The following is a 26024-nucleotide window of genomic DNA, read 5'->3' on the forward strand; positions in this document are numbered from 1 at the left end:
TTGTCACTGCAAAGAGGTCTAACTTCTTATTTTATGAAGACAATCAGTACAAACTTGGCAATTCAAATAGCCATTTTCCATCACCAGATAAATATAGTAAGTGTCATTATAACCGCGGAAAGGCACGGCGCGCACAAATTTGATAATCTTTATATGTCTTGCGAACTGTATGAGGATAGTGCTTCTCCTGCTCATTGTCAGTTGTGAGTGGAGCTTCCAGACTAAAATTGGAGCTCATACAATCTGTTCTTCTGAGGGTGGCCATGTACCACCTGAATCAGTGTTCAAGATAAAGTATTGGCCGTGAATGTCAATTAGAATATAAACCTGTGCCTCGTTCCCATCAGTGTATTCAACAATTTTGTGGAAGAGACATTGTCTCCGCCGACGTCTTCTCTGAACAATGCCCTGGTGTGGCGGTAATCGTTTTCGACTCTGGTGTGACATCCAGTTTGCTGTAGAATCTGGCGAGGAAGTGAGTTCAACCGGCCCCTGGAGCGGATGCGGCTGATTGTCTTCAAGTGTCAGCTGCGGCCATTCCATATTGACTATCAAGAGAGAACGGAAGATCAGGAGAATGCAGGTATACGGAGATATACGTCCAAACTGAAGGGTATCCGCGAGAATGCTTTGCTCTCCTGCAAGCAAAGCGCATGGTATTTATACGGCTTAAATGGAGTGCGCAAGACGACTGCAAGCCCAAAAGTATTTCCCCTCTCAGGCCTAGGAGCAGAATATAACCACGACCATGTTCCTTGAAACCGTGGTTCCATCTATACCAACTTCTCCCCATCAGCCGTCTGCCATATGCGGGTGCAAGGTCAACCTAGCCGTGATGGCCTGCTAAAGCTGGTTGTCACTGCAATTGGTGTGTCCACAGCGGCTATTTGGGTACCCAGGCGGCTTCGCGTCTGGAACATTGGACTTCTGAATTTCTGAATTTCTTCACTTCTACATTTTTGGTCTTTTTACATACTTACATTCTTTGCTAGTCACCCCTTTTAGCAGTCGTTCCTTTTTCCTGTCAGCATAGCATCTTTCCGCAATACTGGTAGCAAGAAAAGAGCAGCATAGCCTAATTCGGAGACTCAGCTCCCCTTTCTTTTAGTGGTAAATAGAGGTTAATGGCACAGGATAAGTAATACTATCTGAATCTGTCTCAAAATAGATCCAGGCCGGGCTCATAGAGTGTCCTAGGTGACCCATGTGCCTTTGGGGTATGGGAGTAGGGTGGCCAGGTTTCGGTCACGGGGCCAAAAAGTGATGCTCGTTGGAAATATCCAAGGAGGCCCTTCGCCAAGAGGACGAATCCAAAAACAGCTCGCACAACGCCAGCATCCTTCGCTGGAATTCCACAAGTTTCTTTGGCTGTGGTGGATTGTAAACGCCCTTCTTTCACTCTGTGCTCTGTGATCTCGTGTGCTCTGCCATCTTGTGATCCCCCGCTCTTCACATCTGTTCAAACATAGTACTTTGTGGGCTTTTGCTTTTTGTAGTTCTTTTTGTTTCTTGCAAAGGGTCTTTTGTGATTCCATACAGCATGGGCATTCTGTTGATTACATTTCAGGTGAGTTGAACAATTTTTCATTGCAGGTCACACCACTTATGTGCATTGTATAGGATAGAGATAATGCGGAGAAATCCGACATGGTAGCAACACATCCAGAAGTGAGTCATCAACCTCTGACATGGTAGACATGACTGACGAACAGGTCATCTCACGCGTACGCGATACACTACGGCTTCTTGAACAACTCGGAACAGCAGGGGCTGCAGAACTTTTGGACAGAGTAAAAGCCAGCGAACCAAATCCTCCCTCGTTTGTATTTCAGAGCCACGATGGTTCGGGTTCTCGAACAAACGTCCGCTTTGATCAAGAGTTGCCAATGCAACTGCCTTTGGCCACAAGCCTCAATGACTATTTTCCCTGGTTCGTCGCCTCGTTGAATGAACCGCCTGTTGACACGATAAATCCTGCTTTATTGAGCATACCGGAAGCCGGAAATGCTCTACAGTCAAATCACAGTCCTTCTATTTTGATCGATACAAATATGTCTGTACCAGAAGCCGAAAGTACCCTATTTGTATCCCACGCCAATCCTATTGTTGCGGGACCAGGGAGCCCCTCTGGAGAACAAGCACCTCCAGATGGAGATACTGACTTTCCCCCAGCTCCACTGGAAGTTTCTTCAAATGAAAATCTACAACCAGTGAGCAATAGTGAACTAGTTATGGGCCTTTCTACACCACCATCTGATTCTCCTTCGCCTGCTACACAGACCCCAAAGAAGAATAATCGTTGTAGGTTGGGATCAAAGCAATCTAAGATCACCAAGGTGACACATACCGATATGAAAAACTCTTTGACAAAGCGTAGCCAGGTGGGCAAGCAGCCAGGGTCTGCCAGACTTGAGGAATCGGGTGTAATGACTAGTTCATCTCTAGCAAGGAATGCTCTTTGCGGGCTTTCTGATCCAGATCTTCAACGGGCCCTAGAAGTCGGTGAAGGGCTTATCAGAGATGGCTTGGCTGACTACCAGGGCTCCTGCATATGGCAGGAGAACGGTTTTTGGCCTGAGGATGCCCTCAACCTTTCTATTTTGACAGATTCCTCAGCTGAGGAGAGGTTTTGTCACGTCTTTCGCTATGCTAATACACTGTTAACCCGAAGTTCAGACCAGAAATTACGGCTCCGCATCTCACATGCCATATTATAGCTTTCCTTCGAGTCCCTCACGCAGAAAAGGCGGAGTGGAATACATTCCAGAAGACTGGAGAACCATGACCAGCATCGTGCTTCAACCCTCTCTGCTGATTACCTGCTGAAGCGCTCATATCCAGACAAGTGGGACTTGATGGATGACCAGATGAAGCAGGCACTTCGGAGACAATTCCATGAGCAAAAAAGACAGGGTAGTCGATGTTGGCGAATGGCAGGCGTATTGGGTCTTGGGGCTCTTCTTGCCTGCCTGTGGGAATAGTTACCCTAGCTGGGGTCATGTGAGTTGCTTATATCACCTGTGTTGACGCATACCGGACTCACCCATTCTGTACAGCAAAAATCACAGTAAATACCCTCTCTCGAAGCTCGATGCTGTTATTAACTACGTTGTTAATGTTCATCCTGATGTGATATGTCTTTATCGTGAATTTGACGCCATGGCGAAACAGATTTTGCTGGGAGAAACCATCACCGTCCGGCCCACAAGGCAGATTATCGATGATAGAATCTGCCGAGCGGCTGCGACTAAGCTAACCCCCCAGCAAGCTGAAGAGAACTGGCAGCAAATTGATCCCGCCTCTGTTTCCCAGAAATTTATCAGGGAGTTTGTCACCGATTATTTGTAGCCTTCTACAGAGTGCAGGCAGCTTTACAGCACGTAATGATGCCCAATGGGCTTAAGTGTATGGATTTCCGTCGACTTTTAGATCTTTTTGCATTATCTCCATTTGCCCTTCAGCAGAGGGTAATGGTTTATGACACGTGCCCATATACCTAGTTTTAGAACAAATTTACTTACATTTTCACTCCTTATAGAATAGTCTTAATTATTAGAAAAGAGGAGCACCCTGCTAATGACTTAGGAGCTACTGCCAAAAAGGTGTGACTGTCAGGAAGGAGTCTAGCAAGAAATTAAATATATAAAAGACCACAAATTTCAACGATCTAGAAAACATAAGTTGAAAGTTCCAGAAATGAAGCCACCTGAATGCCCAGAATATGGCCTTTCATGGCTCTTCTACGTTGCAGGAATAGTTTCCGCCTCTACTGTCCACTAGGCCGGCCTCTGATTCCACGACCTTACGAGTTCGAGTTGTCCGGGTACTCATGATGGAAGTCTGGCGTCGGATGGTCTGCAAAGCTGGGTGGCCTTTGTGAGGAGAAAAAGGAAGATGGAGCGATGGAAGCAAAGTGAGAAGAGGGCTGGCTTTACATGCCTCAAACCCTCTGGTCTACGCTACTAAGCACCTGAATAATTGGATAATACAACCTTTTTGGGCCTTGTGGCACTCCAACAAAAAATTCTGCGTTTTCATAACGAAACAGTACGCCTCGTATGGGTTTCCTCCAGACTCAATCCATATATCAGTCAAAGAATGCTATATCCAAAGACAAGGCAATTCAAGCTATCGAAGAAAATCATCTAGAAACGATGGAACGTAACCCGTAAAACACTAAATTTGTATTAATTTACTGCATCTGAGTTATATTGTGCATCTTGAAGCGTTTCAATCATGTTCAGGGGTAGGTTGAAATTTGGTTTCTTCCACCGTCCGCCGTCTGGAAAGACAAGGCGCCGCAACCGGTTGACGCAAGGGATCAATGATCGATAATACGGAGTAAAATAGTCTTCTGCAATCCGAAGAAAATCTTCCTCCTCACTTATCACTCCTTGCTTCGCAGCCGCCAGCTCTTCAGTACTCATATAATTCCATTTCTCAAACCGTTCTACAGTGCTCCCTTTCCCTGGGCCTTCATAGTGAATGCATATCCAGAACAGAACCCAGAAGAACGACTCCAGATCATGCATGAAACAATGCTTTTCACCGTACAAGACACCAATGGCCATGAACGCCCTGGTGCCCGTTTTGCCCCGGGCGCCGGAAGACCCGTCCCGTTGCGTCTTGATGGCCAGGTCAAGGTCGATCAGAAAGGCAGGCCATGAAGAGTTGTCCTTGTCCTCGTTCACCATCAGGTTCCGAGGGGAAACGTCACATTGGATGAGGCCAGCCTCATCGTGGAGCGACATGTATCCGTCAATACAGCCGGCCAGCCCAGTGAGAAGTGTAGACTTCGAGCTACTCTCATAGATTGGTTTCCCACAATCCCGGATAACGATGCGGCGGTGAACTCGATTGCGTCGGGTAGAGCCGTCGGCAGATTTGGACGGAGAACTTGACTGGGTACGTCTACTTGGGGGAGGAGGAAATGCCATGTCCACGCAGTCAGAGGATCGTTTCTGGCCGGTGCTGCTGCCCTGGTGCTTTTGTCCCATTTGAGACCTACTACGCCGCACTGTCGCCTTAAAACCACCCTTCTCATCTTTCGAAATCGGAATACTGAGGCCCTTTCGGATAGCCAAGACATCATCATCCTTGTCGTCAATGCGAACAGTCTCGTGGTGATAATACCTCGCAACATTCTTGACCCCCTTCGCCATCGCCTCTCGCAGCAACTCTCCTTCCTCAGTGCGTTCCGGATACTGCCAGGAGTCCTTGACAACCAGCGGCGTCCGTGATTTGTCTGTCTCACAGTATACCTTCCAGCACGTTGTGGCTCGCCCGGCAACACAGCGTGCTCGTCCAACAATCTCGTCGGTGGTCAGCCGTTCCCTCGTACCATTCTTCTCAATTTCGATATACCGTTCGGTCCCGGTCGCGACGATGGTAGGATCAAACCCAAGTTGTTTGCGGCTCATCAAGAGGAATCCAAGGATAACAGACACAAATCGAAGGCCGTCCTGGTTGATATTGAATTCCTCCGACGCGATCCCGCCCAGACGGTCAAAGTTCCACAGTCGTAGGAACGGCCCGCAGAGGGTGAACCCGAGCACGAAACGACGGGTGTCCTGCGCGGCAAGGACCTCTCGGGCATACCTGCCAAGGTCAAACCATGCACCGGATTTCCGGTCGTATTTCGGGTCGTTTTTCAGCTCCCCTGGCACCAGGATCTGCGACCAGTGACATCTGGAGTCCTCTGTGGCCGTCAGATCATCGACAAAGCCGACATCAAGCTTTCTCTCCGCGACAGACCCTTGTAGTGGCTGGCTTGGCTGTGCGAGAGGTCTGCGGTCGATCTTCAGGACGGCTCTTGTGCTTCAGCTAATCGTACGAGCTCAGTGATGATGTTAGCCAGCCATTTCAGAACGTCTCTTTCTGCCGCAAGTTCAGGCCAGTCCTTCCAGCCCTCGTCTTCACGGTAAAGGGGGCTGTCTCCCTTCTCGCACTCCTCCAACACCGCTTGTGAAACTGCAGTGAGTTGTGGAATGTCTCCAAAGTACGCGTCAAAGAATCTAGGGATGTCGACGTGTATCTCCCCAAGTTCCTCCTTCAGCACAATGTCAACGTGCTTTCGATATTCTGTAGAATTGACGAAACTGCTAGTGTTGCGCAGCCAGGGCGTCTGTTGGATCGATGATGTAGGATGAGGAGGAGGAGGGGGAGTGCCTCGCGAGACGGTGTCAATAAGAACAAAGACGGCGTTCCAGACGTTGAAGTTCCAGGTTTCGACGTTCTGGGATTCAGTGGGGGGAAACCTTTGGATGACCAGATGTACCAGCCGGCTGTAGTGGTTGTAGCCGAAGTTGGCCCGCTGAAGGCTCGTAAACAGATTTGCTATATCAGAAGCCACATTTCCATCGCTTGCTCGTGAGCGCATATTGAGTGCCGCTTCCTCTCCCTGTAAAGCAGAGAGGAGTTTTGAAATCGCATTTCGATAGAGCTGGTCCTGGCTCTCATCAGCGCCATCAGACTCATATTGTCTTTCGGCTTCCTGAAGCGCGTCTCGTAAAGGATCGACTAAGTTGGCTAGAGGATGTTCTTGATAATGTTGCGATCTTCTTGTGAAAGCCCCGCCATTTTGACGACATAAAAGACCGTTGGGTAGGTGCGAGGTTAATCAGGAGTTGCAAGGGAGTTAAATTGGTATGCTAATTTATGTCAGAATTGTTAGGAAGTTATTATGTATCATACTTGCGAGAGAAGATAGCTCGCTAGGAACAGACGCTGATATATAGGATTGTGGTCAAAGGGTTGACCCGGCTTAGCTGTGATGCAGACCTATTCGATCGCGACGGAACGGTAATAAGCGGGAACAAAATAGGGGGATTGAAATCGTTTTTGGAGGAAGGCTGGCTATTCCCATTTAGGATTAATGTACGCCACCCAACCCGCCGTGTTGAATATCACCATCACCCCTTCAATCTCTCTTCTCTGTCCTGTCATTTCCCTTCTGTTTGCCTCACTAAAAGAAACTTCAAGAACTTATAGTCTGTAGTAGCAAAAGAAGATGTGTTTGGGAAGAGGCACGACAACTCTCTTTAACCACCGGAGAAATATTGACCCGGTACACAGCCTAACACTTCCGCTCGTGGGAAACCAGGCATTTATCGCCCACCAATCCATCCCGAAATTCTCATCGCATCCATATCATTCTTTTCAGAAATCCACTGAATCTCCAACCCAAGGGGAGCTGCAGTCTTAGATGAGAAATAGATAGTGTGTCCGGAAAATTAGAAACTCCGGAGGCAGATTGACACCACTTCTACTGAACATAAGAATCTCTTTTTGAAAATTGAAGCTGTTCATACCTCTTTTACACTTCTATCAAACCACAAACATAGAGGGAGAAGGCACTAACTATTCTTATTCCCAATCCTTTTAAAAGCTTGTACAATAAAAAATAATCAAATTTCAACTGTACGATATTCCTCCGAAGGCGGCTGTACGGGTCGATTCTCGTCACATCTTCAATTGTATCCATTCTCTCGTATGGAAACTCATATCCATTCAGGCTCTCACACACGGTATATCTCTAGATGCACATGCATATTGTTATAACTACTCACGCGTCAATAGACCGCATAAAACTCGGCGAAAATGTGCATGAAAGAGACGCCAAATACATACACTTGGAGCTGTGGACACACCGCGCGCGAAGGAAACACCATTCTCCACTGGTGTGATCCCGCAACCGAGAGAGGTTCACCATGTCCAAATCCAGAACCAACTACCAAGGCTTCAAGCCGTGGTTACGCAAAACGGAACGTCTGCCCTAATTGTCGCAACAAAAAGCCTCCTGCTGGACCAAAGGATGGTGACGGAACAGGAGCTGGAGGCTCGAGCTCCGCATCCGTTGCTCAACCCCAAGGCGTTACTGTGGGTGCCTAGTTCGTAAGTCTATCTTGAGTGTTAGGTTTTATTTATTAAGAATTAGACTCGTGGCAATTCAACTGAGAGGAGTGAGAAGTTGAGCTGGGCAGGCACCTAAAATCAGAAGGATAATAGTTCAGGAAGTGTATTAGTGATCTGTTATGGTGTCTTGCGGGATATAGCCTTGTAGCATAGAAACTTTCTGGCAACATTTATGAATTCGAATGATAGTAGAAGACGTTTTGTTCGGTGATTGTGAGCATGGGCAAAGCTAAAATGAATTCTTGAGGTAAGAGCTGGGCCCACTGAGAAGATAATAGTATAACATCGGAAGCACCTTATTTCTACATGATGTAAACAACCTGCAGCCAGCAAATCCTCAACAACTGTTGGGCAACATTGATTCGTCCTCCCCTCTCACCACTTCATGCCAGAAAAAGCATTGCAGTCTTCATACAGCGATTTTAGAGTGCCATAGCTATCTATCCAGCATTTGTTGATGATATCATCGTAAAGTAGGCCGCTTGTTGCAGGGAGATTCTCTGGCTCGGGCCAGCAATCATGTTCAAAATAATCATAGTAGAAGACCCGCCATGCTGCAATAGAATAAATAATACACCCAAGACCAAGTATATCAACTCGTGACAATGGATCTTTCACGCAGACCTCTTCCATATCAGCATCCAATGCATGCATTGTGGCGTTGGCAAAATCAACAACCTTCAAAGTGCCATTCTCAACAAGTATATTATTGGGCTTGACATCTTGATGGAGAACCTTTTGAGAGTAGATATACCAGAAAGTCTCCACTAGCAATTGAATCCAGGTGGCGCGAATTGTTTCTGATGGCTTGTCATGGCTTTGAATATAGCATTCCAGATCTCCTTCCTTTGCATATGCCAACCTTATCGCACCGGTTACTTCGTCGTGGACGCCCAAGTATGAAATAATCCCTTTATGACTCCCCAGGCGCTCGTAGACCAGTCGTTCGTTAATGATCATATCGCGGTACATCTGATTGTATGGATCATTATTCGGAATGACCTTCGGGTGTTTCACAATGGTATCTTCGTTGATTTCACAGATGATTCCGGAAAACCCAATCGATATACATTTCGGTGGCTGCTTCACGTGCAAGATTATCTCACTGCCAGACTGTTCGACGGTTGGGCGGGCAGCAGCGACATAGTTTGACTCTTCGGGTGATTTGGCATTCTATATAATCAAGTCAGTAGGCGGCAGTTGTAACATTATTAGCTCACTGGCATGCTGGAATTGTGCTTTTGTACGTCCAAGTTCAGCATCGTCGTTGAGAGTTGGTGTTGCTGTCGCGCCGCGGAATTGGGGTAGATAAATGCTCCTAATGAATTTAGAGATAAAACCCCAGAGCGACGACCATATGTGCCAGCGGAAAGGACTACTAAGAGACAGCATAGATGATTCTTCCAGTATCCTTTGACGGTCTCTGCTATGGTCAAAGACCAAGGGAAGGAAGGAGGATGGTAACCAGCAGAATTTCATAAATCTACGAAAGTTTAATCTAACCAGTATCAACTGTCAAGAAGGATCACGTGATCTTTCTCGCGCCTCAGCCTGTTTTCTTACCTCTTCCGCTCTAACGTAGAGAGCCTTGTAATCCTTATCAGCCATTAGAGAGGGATACATGAATTATATCAAAAGCAACATGGGTACGAGGAATTTAGTGGCATAGGATAGGCGATAATCCTGGAGTGGTGGGGAGAAGCGAAATAATGCCAATCTTGCCCAAAATAACACGGATCAACGTTTGCCCGTCACCCGTCAGTAGACGCGAGTCAAGACAACTAACTGTTGACGAGAAGCGAGAAGGCGAGCTCCCCCATCAATGCTTAAAATCAAGTTAGTAAGTAGGTTGGTAGGAACCCTTTAAGCTGACCAAACACTTTAGGGATTGGCTGGTGTGTTTATAGAGGTGGGAAGCTGGAGGGTTCGATTTTCCTGTATCATATGACTCGTTTCAATATCTCCCATTTTTAAGAAATGGCCACGGTGGCTCTAGGTGTCTCGCATCTGGTCGTGAGAAGGGATGTGGGACTACGGCTCGTGAACAAGAACAAGTCTTGAAGAGTACACAAGTTAGAATCTGTCGAGCTGCAGCAATGCCGCTGATATCCCTGCATGGTAGGAATAACTCGGTTCCCCGACGCTTTGTTCGTACGGAATTTATTTATTCTATCGCTCTTCAAGTTCTTGGGCTAGTATTTGTTAAAACAGCTTTTCTGGACAAAGCCGAAGAGAATGAGGAAAAAATATTTTCAACAAACATACGCCATGGAGGAGCGCCCTTGATCTGAATATGTGACACGAGGGGCCTAAACTGGATTGTTGCTCTTCAGAATTGCCTGAGCGCTTATTGCAAACAACCGATTTCCTAAACAAGCCAACTGTTTTGTGTGTATTGAAGGCTTGGAAATTCTCAAGGGTTTTCGAAAGGTTGAAGGCCCCCGCGAAGCAGGATCTCACTATCGCACAAAGTAGTTTTAACTTGCCTCGACCCCCCAAGTACTCCATTTTGTTTGTCCTCTGTAAGGAGCCTCAAACAATCTCCTCCATCCTTCCAAAATGTCCACTGCCATGTTACAGACCCTTGTACTGAATGGCGAGGAGATTATTCAAGACGCCTGGAACCTTGATGGATCCAAAATCGCTTTCCCAAACCTACTCGATGTCGTATCACGTCTGCAAACGCAGCTTGAAGTCCAAACGGTTCTCCTATCCACCGCGAGCCTACTGCGAGAACATCCGAGCAATAAACCTCTTCCGAATCAGCAAGCCACAAGAGTCAAACATTTTATTAGATTTTTGTTTGAGTCCTCTACACGTGGAAAGGATAGGCAAATGCGTTTGCGCAACTTAGACTGCACATCATTAAAACTCTGCGGACTATCTTACACCGTTAGAGAGGTCATTGAACTGCCTTCTCGAGTATTCGATTTCCTTGTCGAAAACATAGGAGACTTTGTGGATCGCCAACAATTGTCACTGCTCTTATGCCGCGATGATATAAATAAGGCCGTATTAAGCGACGTGGATCCGGATGACGATGAGCTATTCAAATCTTTCGTAGCCTGTTCGTCCCCTTCTTTCCATATATCATCGGATCTGAATCTAATACGGGAGAAGCACATATTGGGCTACGGCTTACAACACGCAGGCATCAAGAAGGTCTTGCATCCTCCCAGCAATCTGAGCAAACACACTCTGCGGTGATACACCCAAAGAAAAGGATGCGAGTTGAAGAAGATGCACGTCACGAGCTAACCAGCAACGGGAGACGTAAGAAAATGACTTGGTACTATAGATAAAACATATGCTAACATGTATGCAGAAATTCAATATATGTATTCAAAGGCTCCAGTCGATCAAATCCTACTCCTGGGCGACTTACTCTCCAAGGCTGTTCGCAGTAGTCGTCAATGGAAAATAGAAAGACGATTAGGCGAGTCAACGACAGACTGCCTTACTACTATAATCCCTGAGGACACTGCTCAAGACATTTCCGTCACCTTGTGGGTAGGCCAAGAGGCGGGACTTCAAATGAATGACACGTTCAGTCTGGTGCCGAAGTGGACATCCTTACCCAGCCATGGAGAACCTTGACCCTACATCCTTTTGGGACGCGCCCAGTGCCATATATGCCCTCTTCTGTCCATTTCCAAGCTGGGGTTGTATTCTCGGGTGCTGCGGGATCGAATACTATGATCAAAGAGCCTCTACCTGTTACCCAAGTTTCCTCCTCCGCCTTGGGAAATAGATGACTAGGCAAGTATTCTTCTTGTCCGCTCAGTGCAAGTTTGCCGCGCTGTAAGAGAATAACTATTAGCTTCAGAGGTTAGGAGCCTAGATAGATAGACAATTCAAACCCACATCCGAGGTTGTTGACATGTTGTGTTCCAAGTTTTCCGTTCTAAGGATCTATCCCGTGTTAGGTCTCATAGGTCTCACATAGAACGTTTCAGAGATGCACATACCGTCGAAATTTATGGATAGATTTAAAGTATTTTCTCACTGGAATAAGGAAGGTCGTGGGAAGGTCATGAATAGATAGGAATTATGGCAATTGCGAAGGATAGTCCTGGGATTCATATTATCGTTCATAGATGCCCAAAATTGAAAGTTAGGTAGACAACGAGGCTGGAGAACGCACGTTGTGAGTGACACAGAGGATGCTGCCGGTAAAAAAGTATTAAAATACAGCTCACTGTTTTCGGTTATAGCCATTCATCATTTTCTTTTGACGATGGTCGAGGTCTTGCTGCCTACCAAGCAACACGCTCGTTGGGTGACGCTTTTTTTTCTTGGTTTGGTGGCGGGGTAGAGTTGTTTACATCATCAGGCCCCCGCTCAAGCCAAATGGGGTCAAATCGGTCGGAAAGTTTCGGCAAGAAGCTAAGTCCTGAAGGACATCACATTAAAATTTAAGTTGCATCAGTGCTATATTTGAAAAAAAAAATTAGTTCAGTTACCCTAGGGGCCATAAAGATGAATGTATTTGGTACGGTACAGCAAAATCCATCCGACAGGGGTAGTCAGACTAAATCAAAGCTCACCTCCCTTTGACCACCAGCTAGTGACCACCACGTGCCAAGCCACTTATCTCCATATGACTTGTTCCTGCATTTTATTTTGTTTTAATCTTGCACTTTTGCTACTGCAAGCTAGAAGACATTCTCTCCCCCAATTGTCTTCAATCTCAATCCAGCAACTCCTCTAAATTGATTGCTCCAGTTACACTGGGGTTCATGGGCAACAAACTTAGCATCCAATTTTCTTTTTCCTGAGCTGTCTGCCAATCGTACCCCCAAACGGAAGCGATAATCGTCCATCCATCAACGGCTGATAGCATCACTGTATCAAGGCAACCTCTGTGGCGTATGGCGAGATGTGCCTCGCATGGTTCTAGGTCGGGATGAACAACATATTTACGTCTAGTTATGCGCTCACGGTTCGACACGGCTAGTTCTCAGATCGACAAAATCACGTCGACGGGGTCGAGACCATGTATCCTGCGGCACAATCTCATGCATCGTAGTATTTACAAGGGAAACGACGAAAGAATAGGTGCCGGGAATGTTGGCAGAATGGCTTATAAGGAGGCACGATTCCCCCCGAAATTCTGAGGCAATGAACAGACATTCAAGACACTCACAGACCTCACCAAGCCAGCTCCCCAGACCCAGTTTCCAAGCCTTCTTTATCCATCAACTACCACAATGCCTAAAGCAATGAAGCTCAATGGAAAGTCCCCTGTCACTCCCCCACTGGCCCAAACGCCTCCATGTACCCCTATCGATGAAAGTCCCCAGCAGAGCGTGACAACAGGAGATGGGTATCAGCATTCCGATGCGAAAGAACTCGTAGAAGCTCTTCGCGAAGCCAGGGCGGATTCCACCACCTCCAAATCCAATCCCTCGGAAGACACTGCAGGTGGGTGTGCCAGCCCTGAGCAAGATGGAGGTAATTGATATCTCAACTGGAAACTGGGAGCATATGCTGACATGTGTTCAGAGACTGTGTTGAATAATACTTCTAAGCTGAAGCCGCAAGGGCAGGAGATATCCTTCTCACGCAACCCCGAATCAGAATCGCCCGTGCTTATGGATAAATATATGTCAGACATACCACCCACTTGGATGGAATGTGATCCCATATTTATGGATAACGAGAACGTTGGTTTCGATCCTGCGATGAAAGAATGTTCCGAAATGAGAACACCTAAAGCTAGCAAAGAAAACATGGAGCAGTCAGGCACGCCGGTTGTTGATGCAGCACAGTATGCTTGGGGTGAACGCAAGCCGTCACCTACCGACGCATTGGCTGATGCGGACAGCTGGGTTGCTAAAGTCTGCAATGAAAGGGGAAAACCGGAGAATTATGTCAGGGCACTCGCAGTTGCCAACCCCACTGACTCTTTCGAGGATCTTGCGGAGAGTTCCCAGGCTCAGAACGCTTGATCCACCGCGGAAGTCTGGCCGACCCGATGCATTCTTGCGTCTCGGTTTTATGCTTGTATAATGGAAAGTTTGATGTTAATGGTCAATCTGGGATGCCCTCTGCTGTTTTGTCTGGCGAGATGTTAGCTCCGAGTTGACGTTCTCGCGAGGTGGACTGGGACAGATATTCTATCTTTCTGCTGCACGTTTCTCTGTCGGTAAATTGTATCTGATGATAACGCCGCTTTAATGCTGAATCTCGATGAGTTCGCCTTCTATCAGGCGCAAGATCCGCCTTGGCTGATTTTATACCGTAGCTCAATCAGTGATGGAAGCTGGTCAAATTTTGTAAACATCGCTCGAATCGTACGAATCGCGTTTGATTGTCTGTACTTTTGCGTTTTCCGTACAGAACAGTTCGATAAATGAAAGTTGGTTATTCTTGTAAACCCCATTTCTAGATGCACATCAACAGGAAGCGTGGAAGACGATCCGTAAACCAGTCCCTATTTCATTAGCCAACAAATCCCATACATGGTGCGGCCTATTTGCGGTTGCTCCCAATTTGTCTTGTGGGGGGGGGAGAGGCAGCGTAGGTCCGAAGGCATATAAAGCCAGCCCTCCTCCCACTTTGCTTCTATCGCTCCATCTTCCCTTTTCTCCTCAGAGGTCATCCCAGCTTTGCAAACTATCCGACGCTACACTTCCATCATGAGCACCCGAACAACTCGAACTCGTAAGATCGAGGAATCAGAGACCGACCCAGTGGACAGTAGAGGCGGCAGTGGTTCAAGTTCTGCCACAGGTGCAACAGAAACTCCCATCATCCTATTGATAACGGGTCATAACTGACATCTGGACGCAGAAAAGAACGATAGCAGTGACCAAGGAACAACCATTCCCGAGAGGGTCCAGCAGCAGAGCTCTGTTGAGTCTCGGGACAACATCTCCCTGAGCTCTACTGGCTCAACGGGACCAACATCTCCAGTGCAGGCAACACCCATTTGGGAATTGGCAGCTCATGGTTCTGTACGTTGTGAAAAAAGCGCTGCCGGGGAAGCCATCCGTATCATTCTTTCCACAAATCCACTGAACCTCCAACCCTCGAGACCCGTACCGGATTGGACTCGATCAATCCATACAGCTATAAAATTCTTCTCATTAGTGTTGTTTTTTTCGCGGGTCGGGTTGAAAAAGTGGTGGGGGTCGCCCGAATAAACGGGTTCACTGGTTCACCTAATTAAACCCGCAAACCCGACCCGGGTTTTTAGGGACGTTTAGTGATGCTTATAGTGGCTGAATGCCTAAATTATTTAACTAGGTTTAGTTAAGCCCGGGCACGGGCCACCTAAGCGCGGGCGTATTATTTTCACGGGTCGGGTCGAGTTCCGGGGATAGCTTGCCCGCAACAACATCGAGCTTTTTCATGGGTCGGGTTCACAACGCATTTATCATGATATCTATATCATTCTATAAGTATTCAGTGTACTCCGTAGAGGATTCTTTAAGAGAATTCAGTAATTGAAATGAGAATAACCTATATAAGAAGATGCCATGTGTTGCGCCAATAATTCTTGTTTGATGTACCTTCATTAAAACCTGCTCTTGAATTGAGAAGTTCGCTTTATAGATCTGCTATTGCAAGAAGAATCTCTTAATCACTTAGTTATTAGTTACAAAGGATAAGATGAGTAAGATGAGGATTGAATTCACAAGTGAAAGCTCTTTATATATATATATATATGACTGATTTTATGAGAAGAAATATTTACGAGAGCTCGGCATTAGGTTTATTTATTATGAAAATGAAAATGGAAAGAATAAGAAAATGAGAGTCATCAACTCTAGGCAAAATGTTTGCAATTCAGACTATCCGTAATTCTTACCCAGGATGGCGTTCTCTAGCGTGAATAGTTAAAACTTTATACAGAGGCATCTGTACCCTGTTCAAGAATCCACTTGTAACGTAATCAACCACTCAACGCCCGTCTACACTCAACGCCCACCCAATCCTCATTTTTTCATCCATCTTCAAACACCCACAAGATGCACCACGAGGCAGTTATATTGTCCGCGATTGATGATTTGAATGCCCAATTGGTTCCTAATTACACTGTGACCGCTGAGAAATATGGAATCAGTCGTTATACACTCTCACGGCGCTATAGAGGTGTTCAAACGTCAAGAAAGGAAGCAACCTCTATCCACCGCAAAATCCTCACAGATTCGCAAGAAAATCGACTCCTTTTTCATATCAATCGATTGGCAGATCGCGGTTTCCCTTGTACGCCCCAAATCCTTCATAATCTTGTTGTTGAGATATTAAAAGAACCTATTGGAGCCAACTGGGTGGCAAGGTTCTGTCAACGCCACAAGGATGTAATCAAGTCAGTTTACCTGCGAAATATCGACCAAAAACGCAAGATTGCGGACAATTCTACATACTTTAAGCATTATTTTGATCTTGTATATATTGCTTTTCTCTACTGCTTTTCTTACTTTTATCTTGCTAATTTATTGTTGATTTGCAGCTACAGGAAAAGATCACTAAATACAATATTGAACCTGGGAATATCTACAACTTCGATGAAAAAGGATTCCTATTGGGCTTCATCCACACCCTCAAGCGTATTGTATCAATTAATGCGCTCAAATCCGGCCGTACAATAGGTGCCAGCCAGGATGGCAGCCGCGAATTCATTACACTACTTGCCTCAATTTGCGCCGATGGAACCTCACTCCCACCTGCTCTCATATATCAAGGGGAATCAAGGGATATGCAAGATACTTGGCTGGAAGATTTTGATAGCAAAAAGGATCAGGTCTACTTTGCTGCTTCAGAGAATGGATGGAGCAATGATGAATATGGGTTAATGTGGTTAAAGAAGATCTTTGAACCTCATACAAAAAAGAAAGCAGGGCGTGGATACAGGCTTCTTATATTAGATGGCCACTCATCCCATGTTAATATGGCATTCATCAATTACGCGGCTCAGCATAAGATTTTACTTGCTGTCTTTCCTCCCCACTCTACACACCGATTACAACCGCTAGATGTTGGGATATTTGGACCATTGAGCAAATCATATTCTAAGCATTTGAATGAGCGAATGAGAACCGGTATGGGATTTGTACGCACTACAAAGAGGTCTTTTTGGCAGCTATTTGATGCTGCTTGGAAGGAATCAGTTACATCCTCAAATATTATATCCGCGTTCGCTGCGGTTGGCCTACATCCATTTGATCCAGAACAGGTTCTTAAAAAGCTTGCAATACGCCCTTGCACCCCCCCAGATGCGCAATATCGACCCAGAACCCCTACATCTATTATTGGCATGCGGAAATTAGTCAAGCAAGTCAAGCAGCGGCAGCGTCAAATATCTAGCGATCTCAACCAGGTGATCCGTGCAGGAGAGAATCTTGCTCTTGATAAAGAGGTTCTTTTAATAGAGAACAGGCAGCTACAGCAAGCTCTTAATCAGGAAAGAAGACGTCGCAAGCGTGGCAGGGCAATGGGGTTGCTAGATTCTTCAAATCCGTCATTGGCACAGTTCTTTTCACCGGCAAAGGTGCAGAGCATCCGCGAGCAGATGACTGCCGCAGAGGCCGCCAAAAAGGATGAACAGGCTCGTAAGGAGGATGCCAAGTTGCAACACGCTATTCTTAAGGAGCAGAAGGAGACAGATATCATGTTACAGCGAATGGAGCGGGAGGTAGCTCGCCAGGCAGCTAAGGAGCAAAAGGAGATGGATAAGGCCGCAAGAGCCGCTCAACGGCAGATTGACAGGGAGCTTAGGGATGCAAAGAAGGCCCAAGAGCAAAAGGAAAAGGAAGAACGAGCTGCTGCGCGGCAGCAATCGCGGTTGGGGGGGGGCCAGGTTCGGGGGTCCAAAAATCACCTTCCTAATCGGGAAATCAGACCCTCGATTTCGCAAAGAGTGGCTAAATCGCGTTTTCAGAGCTCTGCCAGGTTGCCCGCGGGTCCGCCGCCGGGGGGTCCGGATGATATTGCAACCCCTACGGATTTGACCGCTGCCTGCTCATTGAATCTGCCTCCACCCAAGATTTCGCGTTCCGGGCGAGTTATTAAGCCCAACAAACATCTTTTGAATTAGCTATATATTTTTATATGTAATTTTCTATATATATTTTCATCATATAATATATCATATTAAAATCTAATTGCGTTGTTGAGATATTAATGAAAATATTTCATTGTAGTGGTGGCAAAATAGCGGGCGTTGAGTGTAGACGGGCGTTGAGTGGTTGATTACGTTATCGGACTTGACTTCTGTTCTCCCAACAAACCCACTTCCACACGTCCTCGCGTTCTCAGCCTCCTTTGCCTCCAACACTAACCGTTCACACGGCTCCGTTACATCGATGTCAGATACGGTCACATCTCAAGCTGCAACAAACAACCCAATCTCTTCAATCCAGGCCCCTTCGCCAATGAGTTCTGCCACCACGACACCAGCAAACAATTCTCCCACCTCCCCCAAGCTACAAAAGGCTCAGCTTCTTCAATTACCCCCGCAATGCCGCCAGCTCCGCCCCCCAAAATCTCCCTTGTACGTTCCCGCGGTTCTCCGGCCCACAGCACGCGCAACAAAACCTCCTCCTCTCACCCCTCCACGGAGTTTTCATGGCTCCTTAGACAGTCTGGATAGTCAATCGACAAGTGCTGGCCCTATTCGCCGGACTTCATCGTCTGAGAGCACGGAAATCGCCGTGAGCAAATGTGCTGAGGACGTGTGGATGAAGGATGAAAATCTGGGAGAGGTGACTGGTTCACCCACTCGGGATCATTGGAAGGTATTGAAACCATATGACTTATTTTCGTTCCCTGCATGCAATCGCTCCACGATGAATTCCCTTATACGACCGATTTTTTTGGTACTTCGATCCCTTGCTCCACGCTAGAGACATGCTCACAAATATCCTTCCAGGCCGATTCGGCATCCCCTAACTGCGATTCACCCACTTGCCGCTCTTTCTTTGGTCTCTTCCTTCGCCGACATCATTGCCGGCACTGTGGACATGTCTTTTGCTATTCACATACTCTCCACATGGTACCCCTGGATCAGAATGCCAGCTTTCATCCTGATGGGATCCCTTCACGCGCGTGCGATCTCTGCTGGAATGCCTACTGCCGCTGGCAAAAGGCTCGCGCCACGCGACTCAATAACATACAGCAAGGTCTTGGCTCCGATTTAGAAGATATGAAAGATAAAAAGCCATCGTCTGCGAGGACGATGCGAGCTCTTGGCCCCGATTACGTCTCTCCTAACAGTCCGAGTGGCATCCCTCAGGCAATCGATCAGGATGGCCTCGCGGCAAGCAGCGTTCCAAGAGACTGGAGCTGGAGCACATTCTGACCCACTACATCAATAAGCGGTTCCCCCTTTCGACATGTCCATGTTGCACTACCTAGAGTTGCATTGCATACAAGTCTTTTTGATGACGATTGGCGTCTCGGCGCCTACCTCTGATTTTGACAGCCCATAATCACTCTTGAACTTTTATCTATTCTTGGGATGCTCGGTGGAAATTTTGCTTCTTTCACTTGGCATGATTTAGATTCCGTTGTTTTATATTTCTGCTTGCTGCAATAGACTGCTGTGGCGCATTGTGATTGATATATTTTGCATTTGTTCATTCTTTGCCGTCATTTCAACTTTTGGTCGTTACTTTCTCTGTTTTATTTTGATATATAATTTTTTAACCGCATGCGATAACCCTCAATGCTGTAATTTTGCGAAAGGATAGCATCGTCCACCAGCGTCATCTATCAAATCCCTCTGCTATCTGCATGCATCCTACAAATTCACTGATTTCTTAACCCCAATATCCTCCACGAGCTCTAGATTAGAATTGCATTGCCGAATAAGACATGATTGGAAATCCCAGCGAATATGCCCTCTATATACTTCCTCCAAAGTTGTTTTATTGTAAATGGAGCGAACGGGGTTTCATTTAATCCGTCTTACCCTGTAGCCGCCGCTTCCAGAATTCCATTACAGTGTGGCGCACTCACTAATGGGAGGTAGTGAGATATGCTTGGCACAGTGGAATAGTATCATAGGTAACAACCAACCATGTTCAACCTCCTCTTGACACACAAGTTGGGCTTGGCAGAAAAATTCGAGGGCAGATGGCGCTTTTAGCGAGGTTCGGGTTTCCTGTGGCCGACTGCGACCAGCTGCGGGAAATTTGCCCTGCGCGGGGCACTATGTGCCAAGAGGTGGGGGATGGCCGTGGATAAACGTGCGGAAACATTTCCATGCTTCAGGGGCCGGTTGTACATGAACTTTCCCCTTCCTTGGTGTGGACTCATGCCCAAACTTCCACGCGGACAAGACCTCACAATTCCTATCTCCAGCCCCCGCCTCGCTCTTGCCCTCGCCCTCACCGCCGCTCCAGTAATTGGCAGATTTCTAACAGATACCTTTCATCCCCAACCATGACATCAGCATCCTGGCATCCAATTCCCAGGGACTCGCCGTTCTCATTAGCGAACATACCCTTCGGGATCATATCCACCCCAGCCTCAACCAACCGCCATCCAGCAATTGCGATTGGTGATTATGTTCTTGATCTCTTCACTTTTGCTTCTGGTGGCGGCTTTGCCCAGTTGCCTTCCTTCCAGCAACACCTCGACGTCTTCGCCCAGCCCACATTGAATGACTTTGCTGCCCTCGGTAGACCCGTTCATCGCCGCGTACGGGAATATCTACAGGCAATTTTCCAAGAAAACACACCCTACCCCGAGCTGCTGAAAACGAATGAACCTCTCAAGAAATCAGCGCTGATTCTGCGAAAAGATGTCACAAACCATCTCCCGTTAAACATTGGTGACTATACAGACTTCTACGCCGGCCTCAATCATGCCTACAATGTGGGAGTCCTCTTCCGAGGGCCCGATAACGCTCTGCAGCCGAACTACAAACACCTACCAGTTGGCTACCATGGGCGAGCATCATCCGTCATTGTCTCGGGACAACCCATCCGGCGGCCCAATGGCCAAATCCTCTCCGATCCAACCATCACGCCCAAGGAGCCCATATTTTCCCCTTGCAAAAAGCTTGACATTGAACTTGAGCTGGCTGTCTTCGTCGCCACGGGCAACCAATTGGGCGAGCCGATCCCCATCGACAAGGCCGAGGATCATCTTTTTGGTGTTGTCCTGATGAACGACTGGTCTGCCAGGGACATCCAGGCTTGGGAATACATTCCTTTGGGCCCTTTCAATGCAAAGAACTTTGCAACGACTATCACACCCTGGGTAGTTCTGATGGATGCTTTGGAGCCATTTCGTACCCAGGGTTTGGAACCCGGAAAGCCGTTGCTCCCGTATCTTCAGGAGAAGAAGATAGAGAATGTATATGACATCCCACTTGAAGTACATCTTGTTGTTAATGGCAAGGACACCAAGATTGCTGAGTCAAACTCAAAGAACTTGCTCTTCTCATTCTCACAGATGTTGGCTCATCATTCGATTACTGGCTGTAACATGCGAACTGGTGATCTTTTAGGCAGTGGGACAATCTCAGGAGACAAACCTGGGACTCTGGGGAGTTTTTTGGAGAACACCAATGGTGGGAAGAATCCAATCAAGCTTGCAGACGGATCTGAACGAGTTTTCTTGCAGGATGGTGATGAGGTTATTCTTCGTGGTGCATGTGGGAAGGAGGGTAGCTACGTTGGCTTTGGTGACTGCGCTGCCATCATTTTACCAGCTCCTCAGATCTAGATATCAACGGATTATTAATTTCATGTTTAGTTAAATAATGTACGCTGTAGTCTTGCCAAAGAAAATGGTTTCTTGAAGATATGAAATATAAGCCTTAAAAGCTAAATATATACAGAACCGACCTCGACACAGATAGAAGCAATCAATCCACATGTTGAAAAAAAAAAAAAAAAAAAAAAAAAAAAGGTCAATCCACTGCCCTTAACTCTTCTGGTGTGTCTGGCTGCCTCGCCCAATGCGCCCTTCTCACCGCCTCCAAACTTTCCAACATCTCCGCCACCCTGGACACGGTGGGAAACGTCCCCAAATCTACCCCAAACCTCTGCGCTGCCCACACTGCTGGCACCAGGCACACATCTGCCATTGACACATCATCACCAACTGAATACTGGCCTGCACTGGTCAACATCTGCGCTTCGAGTGCCGCAAATCCAGCTTCCATCAGTTCATGAGCCCAGAGAGTGTTATCTGCGCCCAGGGCTTTGACACGCTGCTGGATCCGCAGGTTTGTGACAGGCTGGATATCGCATGCTATGATATTAACAAGGGTGCGGACTTGGGCGCGGGCATCTGGTGAGGTGGATGGGGGGAGGAGAGGGGTTGTATTTGTATTTGTATTGATGGATATCTCTTCAAGGTATTCAAGCGCAGCAATGGATTGGCCGATTGTGATGGAGGTCGTTGGATTGTCAGTCATGCTGCTGAAGGTGGTTGGGTTGGGGTTAGAGCTTGAGGTGATGATGAGAATCGGAACCGTAGCGGAAGGGTTCAGCGCGCGGTGGGCTGGTGAAAGTTGTTCACCCTTCAGCAGGTTTACAAACGTGGTTGTGTAAGGGATTTGTTTGAGGTTCAGCGCGATACGGAGGCGGGCGGCGCAGGAGGAGCGGTAGTAGGAATATAGATGGAATTGGGGGTTTTTTCTCGGGTTTTCGGAGGCCATTAGTAAAAGCTGTATCGGTATAGTTTACAGTAGGCGGTGATATGGCTATGGTGATGTGGCCTTCCCTGGATGGAAATTATATCGTCTTGGATTGGGATTTCTTTTTTTGGCTGGCCATGATCACTAACTACAATAATTTAATCGTGGGGTTGATTACCCCACCCACCCCACCAAATGGCACTACTTTATAATTTACAGGAATAGTTTTATATATACTTCTATTCTGTACATCCAAAATAACTTCCAGTAGTACAGTACAGTACACTGGAATACAAACCGAAGCAAGAGGAACCCCACAGTCAAAGAATCTCCCTATCTCTTCTCCAAGCAGGTTTGGATTTGAGGCTAGGTTTGAGGTTAGCTGTGCGGTCTCTGTTCTTAAAGCTCTTTTGGTACTTCTACTGTGCAACCTTGTATCCAAGACAAATTGAATATGTTCTCCGCCTGCCTTCTACCCCTCAAGCAGCAAGAGATTGTCATACTATAGAGATGATTTGGGAGTAGGAGGCAGACTGTCATTATCAGCACCAGCCAGGCATATACTGTGCTAACCACCCAGGCCAAAAGATCATAAGTCACCTGGATTCCTGCCAGCCGCTCAAAGGAGTGCTCTCCAGCAGGGATGTACCGTTCCGCTTGGCTGCCTCGCTGCCTCCCTACTCACTACCATGTTGGGAGGGGGGTTATGTGGGTGATTTGTTCTCACTGCTGGGGGGGGTTGGGAATATCCATGCATGACGACACGCGTTAATCACGTGATATTTACAAATTCCCAAGGTCGGCAGGGAAGAAACTATTCGAAGTGATGTCTGAGCTGTATTAGCATGTAGGCAGCTGTGGCATGTATGTGTGCGTTGTTCTAATACGTAATAGAAAGCCTAGAGCCAACAGAAACTGCAAGGTCGGTACACTGAACTGTTGACTGACAAGATATCCTTGGGAATAGATTTATGTTTGGAAATAGGTAGATGATTGAGTTTCGGAGGACTCGCTGTATTTCACTCACTACACCATTGGCCTTTTTTATTATGCTGCGGTATAAAAATCCGTGAATTGGAGATAAAGCCTTTCGTAATCATCTTATGTAGATTGTTTGCTAATCACACTTAGTGTGAGTGATATTTATTTAGCAACAAACTAATCAGAAAGTCAGCTCACGACTTTCTACAAAGATTCACTTCCTCAGCTGAGAATTTCAACAAATCTTAGATCAAGGAGGAAAACAAAAAAGCCTAATCAGACCACAACTTACTTAAACTAGCCTGCCTGCCTTTCTTGCCTTTCCAGCCACAATTAGTTCTTTGATATCCTCCTCCTGTAATCCCAGCAGGTACAAAATATCCTTGAGCGACGTGCCATTAAGCCTAGTTGGTGCTTCTAGCTGTACCTTGGTCTTCGCCCTCCATGCCACACCCAACCCAGCTTCTTTCAGCATGAGGAGATCGTTCGCACCATCACCAACCACCAGCGTTTGCATCATAGAAATACCATTATCAGCAGCAAGGGTGCGGAGTATATGTCGTTTTCGTGCAGCGTCAATGATTGGATACCCTGGCATAAGGTTACCAGTCAGGGATTGAGTGATATTGTCGATTTCGAGCTTTATGACATGAGGTTCAATTCGTCAGAAAATAAAGCACACGCGTGGTCAATTGAAATGGCAGGATTGATTCCTACATGATTGGCAAAGGCATAGTCCAGCCCTAATTCACCGGCCAACCAATCTGCAAGGGGTTGAAAGCCGCCGCTCACAACGGCCATCTTGTATCCTAGGGTTTTTAGGGCACTGCAAAGCTCGCGGGCACCAGGTGAGATAGTAATAGTGGACTTCAGCCTTTCAAAAACATCTGCAGGTACACCCTTTAGGAGGCCCACACGAGCTTTTAAGGAAGCTGAGAAGTCAAGCTCACCATTCATTGCAAGCATAGTTAATTCCTGTAATTAACGTAGACCCAGTATAAGCATTGATATTAATCATGTCTATGGAATTATGAGAATTGAAGCGGGACGCACTGAAACTTCTTTCTCCAAACCAATAAACCTGGCAATCTCATCAATGACCTCCTCTTGGATGAGAGTACTATCCATATCAAAAACAGCTAACCGCTTATGTTTGCGAAACACACTTTCTTTCTGCAAGACGACTTCCACATTCCATTCCTGCTCAAATTTCCATATATTCTCATGTTTCCGCATATCTTCAAAGGATAAATACTCTGGGTTTGGAGGAGGACCCATTGTCACTTCTACCACTCGTGGCTGATTCTCTTCATCCAAGCAGCGATGAGAGCTGCTCATCTGCTGATATGGAATGGATAGCTTCTCCATTATCTGCAGAAAACGTGTGAGACATAACTCTGAGACATATGAGCCAAAGAGACAATCTAATGTTTCTGATGCAAAAGCTGGAGATTCTTGGGAACCCTGTTCAAGGTCTGATGTCAGAACCGAACCAGGTACATGAGTCAGAATGAGAAGCTGATTGGACAGTTTTAACTGTGGAGTTAATGAATTGAAGTGAATATGACAAAAAAAATGAACCACGCACCTTGTAGAAAATTGTAGCAACTGATTTGGGAGTGATTGGAGGGATATTGCTGAGGGACCCTCTCAAGATGCTGTACACAATTCCACTGTCCTTGACGGAGACCTGCGCACTGGGTGGGTGACCAGTCGGTGATATTGAGTGGGCAACCGGTCCGTGAGGGCTAGGACATGAGTTTGTGAACTTGTATGAGGAGGCTTTGCACTGATTATGATTTTGGATAAATGATCCATCTGAGAGCGACCTGTGGCATAAAATAGGATGGCCTCTACGGACAGAGAGTGTGTTAGCCATGCTAGATACCAGTAAAATAGTGAGTTTGGCAGGGAAATCTGCCACCAACAACTTCAGCACTGTGATCAAGTTGTTGATCAAATTCAAGAAAGCCGTGGATGAGATTTTTGCCAAGCATTTTAAATGATGACAAATATAAACTGGGGACAACTAGTTACTATTATTGGAGTGAGTTACCTCGCCTAACGTCTGCCACCCATCTAAAACACACCCACAACACACCATCCTAAGATAGATTACTACTCATCTTCAGTTAGAGGCTATGAATTAGAATTAGATTAGTATTAGAGTAAGTTGAAGGGTTGGAGTGAGAGACATGATTTAAGCCATCATATTGTGAGTGCAAAGGTAGTTAACTAATTCAAATGTGTATTACTAATGGTTCATCGCGTCTTTCAGATGTGTGTTCTGCAGTGCAAGAGGGGGTCCTGACTGATCTTATCGTGGATCATTACAGTATATGGATGTTTTGTGTGGGTCACGTGGGATAGGGCTTTGTGGGAGGATAACGTTGTTGTCATTACTAAAACTAACTACGCGAGAGCAACACAATATGTTGGGGGGCACGTGATAGGGTAGCCGTAGTACCACTAACACCCCCCCGTGCTACGGCGCCGCCAAAGCTCTGCCGCCCGGGGGCCCCTCCCT

At 46.7% G+C, this 26024-nt stretch overlaps 8 protein-coding genes across 8 annotated transcripts; 4 read left to right on the forward strand and 4 right to left on the reverse strand.

The window, feature by feature from the left end:
* Positions 1–4187: 4187 nt before the first annotated feature.
* Positions 4188–6945, reverse strand: HCAG_02115 (predicted protein; the record flags this gene model as incomplete). The annotated part of the gene is made up of 3 exons (XM_001541894.1): positions 4188–5798; positions 5834–6528; positions 6891–6945. The coding sequence occupies 3 exons, from the start codon at positions 6943–6945 to the stop codon at positions 4188–4190; spliced, it is 2361 nt and encodes a 786-aa protein (XP_001541944.1).
* Positions 6946–8031: 1086 nt separating this feature from the next.
* Positions 8032–9522, reverse strand: HCAG_02116 (predicted protein; the record flags this gene model as incomplete). The annotated part of the gene is made up of 3 exons (XM_001541895.1): positions 8032–8143; positions 8330–9087; positions 9478–9522. 3 exons carry the CDS (start codon positions 9520–9522, stop codon positions 8032–8034), a joined length of 915 nt encoding a protein of 304 aa, XP_001541945.1.
* A 3602-nt stretch (positions 9523–13124) lies between these two features.
* HCAG_02117 (predicted protein) lies at positions 13125–13865 on the forward strand (the record flags this gene model as incomplete). Its single annotated transcript, XM_001541896.1, has 2 exons — positions 13125–13368; positions 13420–13865. 2 exons carry the CDS (start codon positions 13125–13127, stop codon positions 13863–13865), a joined length of 690 nt encoding a protein of 229 aa, XP_001541946.1.
* A 690-nt stretch (positions 13866–14555) lies between these two features.
* HCAG_02118 (predicted protein) lies at positions 14556–15171 on the forward strand (the record flags this gene model as incomplete). Its single annotated transcript, XM_001541897.1, has 3 exons — positions 14556–14649; positions 14710–14873; positions 15166–15171. 3 exons carry the CDS (start codon positions 14556–14558, stop codon positions 15169–15171), a joined length of 264 nt encoding a protein of 87 aa, XP_001541947.1.
* A 719-nt stretch (positions 15172–15890) lies between these two features.
* On the forward strand, positions 15891–17959 carry HCAG_02119 (predicted protein; the record flags this gene model as incomplete). The annotated part of the gene is made up of 2 exons (XM_001541898.1): positions 15891–16310; positions 16376–17959. 2 exons carry the CDS (start codon positions 15891–15893, stop codon positions 17957–17959), a joined length of 2004 nt encoding a protein of 667 aa, XP_001541948.1.
* A 2348-nt stretch (positions 17960–20307) lies between these two features.
* On the forward strand, positions 20308–21597 carry HCAG_02120 (fumarylacetoacetase; the record flags this gene model as incomplete). Its single annotated transcript, XM_001541899.1, has 1 exon — positions 20308–21597. The coding sequence occupies one exon, from the start codon at positions 20308–20310 to the stop codon at positions 21595–21597; it is 1290 nt and encodes a 429-aa protein (XP_001541949.1).
* A 187-nt stretch (positions 21598–21784) lies between these two features.
* On the reverse strand, positions 21785–23207 carry HCAG_02121 (maleylacetoacetate isomerase; the record flags this gene model as incomplete). Its single annotated transcript, XM_001541900.1, has 3 exons — positions 21785–22546; positions 23020–23049; positions 23202–23207. The coding sequence occupies 3 exons, from the start codon at positions 23205–23207 to the stop codon at positions 21785–21787; spliced, it is 798 nt and encodes a 265-aa protein (XP_001541950.1).
* Positions 23208–23789: 582 nt separating this feature from the next.
* Positions 23790–24775, reverse strand: HCAG_02122 (hypothetical protein; the record flags this gene model as incomplete). The annotated part of the gene is made up of 3 exons (XM_001541901.1): positions 23790–24137; positions 24215–24472; positions 24551–24775. The coding sequence occupies 3 exons, from the start codon at positions 24773–24775 to the stop codon at positions 23790–23792; spliced, it is 831 nt and encodes a 276-aa protein (XP_001541951.1).
* Between the last annotated feature and the right edge of the window lie 1249 nt (positions 24776–26024).

The sequence above is a fragment of the Histoplasma capsulatum genome, genomic scaffold (assembly GCF_000149585.1).
Source record: "Histoplasma capsulatum NAm1 scaffold_2 genomic scaffold, whole genome shotgun sequence".
In the NCBI taxonomy this organism is placed as follows: domain Eukaryota; kingdom Fungi; phylum Ascomycota; class Eurotiomycetes; order Onygenales; family Ajellomycetaceae; genus Histoplasma; species Histoplasma mississippiense.